Here is a 6,075-nt window from a genome sequence, read left to right on the forward strand (position 1 = left end):
TCCAGGGACTGGGAAAAGAAGTCTCAGCTTTGGAAGAGTAAAGACAGCCCTGTGAGTGATATAAAATACCACAGATATGGGTGCCCTATTACTGTAGTTAGGGAACAGCCACTTCAGAGTGCAGGCAAAGTAGGGGCCACTGGAACAGGCAGGTACCATTCCCTTGCACTATAGTGTGGGGAGCTATTCCCTATGCTCGGCTTGCTGTGTGGGCGCAGACATCCAGGCAGGCCAAAGCCTCAAACCCTCACCAACTACTCTGAAAAGGCTTGGTTTCTAACTAGATAAGAAGCCACTGAAGCTCTCAGCAGCCTCTGGCTTCTCTCCCATTCAGAGCCAGCCACAGACAGTATCACTGGCAACTGCCAGAGCATCCTGTGCCCTTAGTGATTTTGTTAAGCAACCCCTGACAAGGCCTACGCAGTGCCCCTCTCACAGTGGGACCACAGTGCCATGAGTTAGCAGCAGACAAAAGCTGCTGACCTTTTGTCCCTCCTCCCAGGACACCCAGAGGTCTCCTCGTGTCAGGAAGCAGGCCACAGCATGCCGGGCCAAGTGATGGATCCAGCCTTCAGTGCGCAGCTGTGTCATGATGGCATCAATGAAGGGGTAGCCTGTCCGGCCCTGCCAAAGAAACAGAACTTGAGATTAACCCCCAGCAGACTGACCCAGCCAGGTACTTACGGGGCAGCTCCAGCAAGGCCAAGAGTGCCTCACTCAGGCTATATGAGGCTGCCCCCAGAGCTCAGCCCCCAGAGCTCAGGCCCAGACTGATAAAGACCATATAACTATTGTTAATCACAGGGCTCTCTGCTAGTTGACATGGCAGGTGCTGAGCTTTTGACACTGAAGGATCAGGCTTGGGCCAAGTCCTGGCTTCCCAGACCAGTATGATTTCCTCTCATAACTGTATCCATCTTCAGAACACAGACTCACACTGTGTAAAATAAGTCCTTGTACTAAACAGTTGTCCTTTAAAGACAAGCACAAGATATTGTGGGTCAGATTGATTCCTGGGAGAACTGCAGACACCTCCAGATGTATTTGGCCTCTGAGCACAAAGCCTAATACAAACCATCCAGTTTTAATATGTGGCTGCAGCTTTCAGTGAATGCATATTAGGAACTGATGAAGCTTGCTGCAGTTCTTCCAGCAAAACATCAGAAATCCAGGGCCTTGACTCCCAGGTCCATCTAGTCAGCACAACCTCCATTGCCTTTGGCCTTGTCCCTGAATTTTCCATTGGTTAGAGTAGGAGCAGGGCCTTTGGAGTACCTAGCCAAAAGGCACTACAGTGAAGATCAAGCTGCTGTCATTGGAGCATTTTAGTTTCTGGCCCACACTGGCAAGATTGAGTACCTCCTTCCATGCCTTGACATACTCCGGGTTGTCATCCCAGTCCACCTGCACACAGATGGGGTTTCCCTCCATCCTGTTGAAGTTGGGGATCCCAGCCCCTGCTGTGTAGAAGAACTCCCGCCACAGCAGCTGCCCGTGCAAAGAAACTGGTGGGGAGGAGTGTGTCTTCTGCAAGAACGAACACAAAAACATTAAAGAAGGTTGCCCTGGAAAGGGATCTCGGGTTACTGCTATTGGCTTCCAAGTCTTGCTGTGCCCATTCACTGGATTCTCTGAGACCTCTGGGGAGTGCAGAGCTAATACGACTGGCTAGAGCTGGGCATAATCCAGGGAGGGGTTTTCCAAACTTCTTGCACACAAACAGTGTAGCCAAAGCACTGCAGCTTTGACTTGCAACTCTCCTATTACTCCAGTTATGAGATACCCCCATGCAACTCAGTCAAGGCACCTTAATCCTGACCCATGATATACTCTGCTGTTCCAGGCCTGGACTCTCTCCACCTGAAGTTACCCATAACACCAAACTGTGAAATCCTTTGGAAATATGGACAAATTCAGATTAGAACAAGGCTCTCTTGCAATCTGAGGGTGCAAGCCCAGGTCCCCCAATGCTCAGAGCTAATTGTAACTTGCTGCATTATTTATCTCACCCAAATACTGTCTTGCTGAGTAGGTCCTACTGCCATACAAGCTCCATCTCCTTTGGCTCAAAGACAGCCTGCTTTCTGATCAAGGCAAGTGGATAATTTAACTTATTGAGAGCAATAGAAATTATTCCAAAAGCCCCATGCCCCAGAAGCTCCAGCAGTCCCCGCAGAGCACAAGTCACTGGTCAGGAACACTATTACATCCACCTCACACCTGCCTGATCCAGTAATTTAATGTCACTGCACCAGACAGCAAGGAGCTACCACCTAATAAAAGAACTACCAAGTTGAGTGGGCCACTGCCTTACCCCTCTGTAGATCTCAGCCAGCTTCCACCAGAAGGTTCGCACTGACAAGCAGCCAAACTTAATGTAAGGGCTGAGCACGGTGGTGCTTGGACTGAGGGTGTTGGGCTCCGTGTCAGGCTTCTTAAAGTTACACACCCAGGTCTGAGAAAGGAAAGGAAAGGAGGTGAGAGGAAGCTAAAACTCAGCTATGCAAACTAGGGGCTCTCTGTGTCGGAGGAAAAGGGGGCAGGACTGAATGTCTTCTCCTCCCCAGGAGCTGGCTGAGAGTTTCTGACAAAACTTATTGCACCTAGAAAAGATGATTTATTAAAGCATAAACTTTTTTTTTTTAAAGAGAATTTTTCATGTTCTAAGCCAAATCAGCCAAATCAATTTCAAATCCATGAGTCAGTCAAGTACCATGCATGGCCCTACTACCAGCAAACATCCTCCACCCTACCTGGGGCTTCAGATGTTTCTTTGGCAGGCATCCTACTTGCAGGCCCAAGTCCAGGGGCATGGGGTTCAGATGCCCAGAGTTTCGCTCGCTCTCAGCCATAAGGCCACAGGAGTAAACTAGGGATTAAAGTATAAGCTTTCCCTTCAAATGTAGTTTTATGGGAAATACTGGCACTGTTTCGGTCCCTCAGTGCTACTCCTGCCAAAGTCCAGGTAACCCAAGTGCAAAGTTGTGTGCAATCGCGAGATGTTCTGTGACACTTTTTGCTTTATAACTCAGTAAATCAGTGTCAGCTCTTCACTGGAGGAGGCAGAGGGAGAGACAGGATTAATGCTGGGCACCTACCATCCTCTTCATGTGAAAATCCAGTCTGGAAAGTGCCTCGGATTCCCCCCCTGGGTAGAGACAAGGACCTGCTTCCTTTGGGTCCTGTCCCAGCTCCTCCAGCGTAGGGATCTCATACTTTGGATCATGGTTGTCTCTGCCAGGAGTACAGCAGTCTGGGGAAACATGCACTCAGTGCTGCCGTTCTGAAATATACTGTACATTTCTCTAGCCCCTTCAGCTGTAAAGAATCTCAAAAATGCCTTACAGAACTAAATTCCTAACACAAGCACCAAAATGCAGCCACCTCTGGGGTGGAAGCCAGCTTCACAACACCAGGAGCTAGGAAAGGAAATGAAAGTGACTCCTTGTCTGCTGGGCACACAAGGAGGATTTGGGGGAATTTAACAAACCCAGAAGTCTGCAGACCCAGTCCTGGAATCTCTAGCAGAAAACTATCATATTAACAGAAGAATTTGCCCCATACTCACCCTTCAGGGTCTCCAGAGTGGGAGCTAGCACAGGCTGCTTTGGGGATCCCAGCCCAACCAGCACAGCTTGCAGCTGTCTATAGGTCAGAGGCACTTTGCCATTGTTCTCAGCAATTATCCTATGGAAAACAAAGGGTTTTCTATTACCAGACTACAGGACAAAGAGCACCTGCACCTTCGTCTTGTTGTGGCTCAAGCAACTTGAATGTGCATAAGTGAATGAGCCTGGCAGGGTCCCCACCCCTGGTACCAACCTGTCAGTGTCGTACAAAGTGTGGGACACTTTCTGGATAACCTGGACACCATGTGCAGCTGCCAGCCTCACTACCTCTGCATCACGCAGCTTGGAGTAGGGCTCTGTATCTACCTCAAAGGTCAGCCGTGTTACCTTCCATGCTTTAAAAAGGCCTGGGAACACCTCTGCTGGATGGCCACGCACCACAAACAGCCTGTAGAGACACAGTCAACACCCGCAGTCAGCCAGAGGCTGGGGAAAGGCTCAGCACAGAAACCCAGGCTTGGCCCAAGTCAGAAGGGGAACTGCATGTTGGGACCCATATTGCCCCCAGGGCTGACCAGGGCACTCCCAAGTGAGAGGGAGTATTGCAAGCTGGGACCTGCATCTCCACAGTAACTCTCTGAATGCGCTGAGAGTCCTGCAGGAGAGGCCTGCAAAAATCAAGCCTAAGGCATTTCCATGTTTCCCTTCTGAGCCAGCCTGAGGACAGCCTGCCTGCATTGAGACCTGCTCAAATTGTACTTGCCTTGAATTCAGTTTCTTCAGGCTCTCGTCCAAATCCTTCAGCGACTCAATCAGAAACCTCCAGCGGTTGACACTGACCTGCATGTTCTTTGGGAACCAGGGGTCAAGGATGAAGATAGGATATAGGTCACTGCAGTCATTCATTGCTGCCAACAAGGCAGGGTTATCGTGCAGGCGAAGCCCCTTGCGGAACCAGTGGATGCAGCTGTGCTTCATTCTGAGTTCAGCTTGTCACTGCCTGCTCCTCTGCCTTAGGATGGTGGCCAAGAGGGGGAAGACGACACAAATGGAGCTTAGACCCTTGGGAACAACATATGCAACCCCCAAGCCTAACAGGACTACACACACTCTCAACACTTGCAGGAAACTACCCTGTGTACATTGTCCTGTAGAAAGGAGCTGCTGGAAGATGTTAGACTGGCAGCCCTGGAAACTAAAGTTTTTGATCTACCAACTAACCACAACAATACAAACCTCAGCCCTCCTCTTCCCTCCTAGCATGCCTCAGCAGTGAAGATGAAGTGAAAGTCTCTAGGACTGGGAGAGGGCATCATCCTGCCCATCAGTGAAACCCCATTTTGGTGAGCCTGACAATGCCACTTTTTTTGGTAACTCTCCACAAGAAACCAGAGAGAAATCACCCAGCAGCCATTAACCGTCAGCAGCTGTCAGTTGCCACCAGTCTGGACTGCTTTTCCAGTGACCTCCCAGTCCACAGCCCAGTACTCAACTTTCCCAGAACAAGACTGGGATAAAGCTGTGGGTCAGAGAGCATGTGGTTTCCTAACTTTAACTCGAGCAGTTTAAAAAAGAAATTAAGGAACATATCCTGACCTTATCTCAGGAGCCTCTGGCTCCTACCCTGCTTCAAAAAGCCACACACTAAACTAACAGAAGAGCCAAAAAGTACCATACAGATCCTCTATGCCATGTGCTGTAATTAAGGAGTAAATGAACAACTTCTCCAAACCTTCCTAGACAGCACTTGGAGGGCAAGTTGCAGACCACAATGAAGGGGAAGTTTTAAAACACTTACCATTAAAGGAAAAGGAAAACCCCTCTATGCAATTTCCTCCCTAATGCAAATTGTCTGGTAAGTGCACACAGTTCGATCACCTCCCACCCAGCAGAAAACCTAGGCACGCTCAGGGCCCACTGCACTGCCCCTTCACGCGGATCCGTCTCCGCATTTTCTCACCTGATCCGGCTGTTTCTCCTTTGGGGCTTCTTGATGCACAAAGCTCCCTTCAAAGCGCACCGCAAGGCCCCAGCAGCCTGCCCAGCTGCTCCTCTTCGTGCTCGCTCAGGCTGGCTGCAGAGGCCCCAGCTGTGGCGAGGGGGAGCCCCGAGGCTGAAGCGAGGTTACAAAACCAGCTGCTGTCACTCAACCCACGCAGGGCCTGCCGTCTCCAGTTACTCAACCGGGGGCTGGGCTTGCCTCTTCCTCAGCACGGGGCTGATCGAGGGCTGGGAAGTACTGCGCCTGGCGACGTAAATCGGCTGCTCCGGCGCGGACGCAGGGAGCTACAGGATCGCCATTCAGCCACCCCGGAGATGTGGCACGTGGCTGAAAATCCCAGCGCACGTTTGTCTCGGTGTGAAACAAGCGACAAGGCGCACGCAGCGCTCGGATGGGGCTCCCACAGAAATGTCGCCAGCACGGAGCGGGGCAGAGGAACCCCGGCGCCTTCCCTTTCCGCTTCGTGACAGGCAGCGCGGAGGGGAACCCCCGTGGCCGGCACAG

At 50.9% G+C, this 6,075-nt stretch overlaps 1 protein-coding gene across 3 annotated transcripts in view; it reads right to left on the reverse strand.

The window, feature by feature from the left end:
* Window positions 1–5,679, reverse strand: part of LOC109291813 (cryptochrome-2-like) — a 15,256-nt gene extending 9,577 nt beyond the window's left edge. Inside the window, exons 1-8 of one of the 3 annotated variants that reach the window (XM_019508979.1) lie at window positions 5,530–5,677; window positions 4,333–4,569; window positions 3,823–4,017; window positions 3,569–3,687; window positions 3,099–3,253; window positions 2,315–2,455; window positions 1,360–1,527; window positions 484–624 (exon numbers count right to left, since the gene is read on the reverse strand). In XM_019508979.1, the coding sequence (XP_019364524.1) occupies window positions 484–624; window positions 1,360–1,527; window positions 2,315–2,455; window positions 3,099–3,253; window positions 3,569–3,687; window positions 3,823–4,017; window positions 4,333–4,547 (1,134 nt within the window). In that variant the 5' untranslated portion in view covers window positions 4,548–4,569; window positions 5,530–5,677. Of the gene's footprint in view, window positions 1–483; window positions 625–1,359; window positions 1,528–2,314; window positions 2,456–3,098; window positions 3,254–3,568; window positions 3,688–3,822; window positions 4,018–4,332; window positions 4,582–5,529 lie in introns of all 3 variants that reach the window. The other 2 variants (XM_019508968.1, XM_019508987.1) reach the window with 2 other exon arrangements.
* Window positions 5,680–6,075: the final 396 nt, after the last annotated feature.

This window comes from Gavialis gangeticus, unplaced genomic scaffold, assembly GCF_001723915.1.
Source record: "Gavialis gangeticus isolate Ggan-Ray unplaced genomic scaffold, GavGan_comp1, whole genome shotgun sequence".
Lineage (NCBI taxonomy): Eukaryota > Metazoa > Chordata > Crocodylia > Gavialidae > Gavialis > Gavialis gangeticus.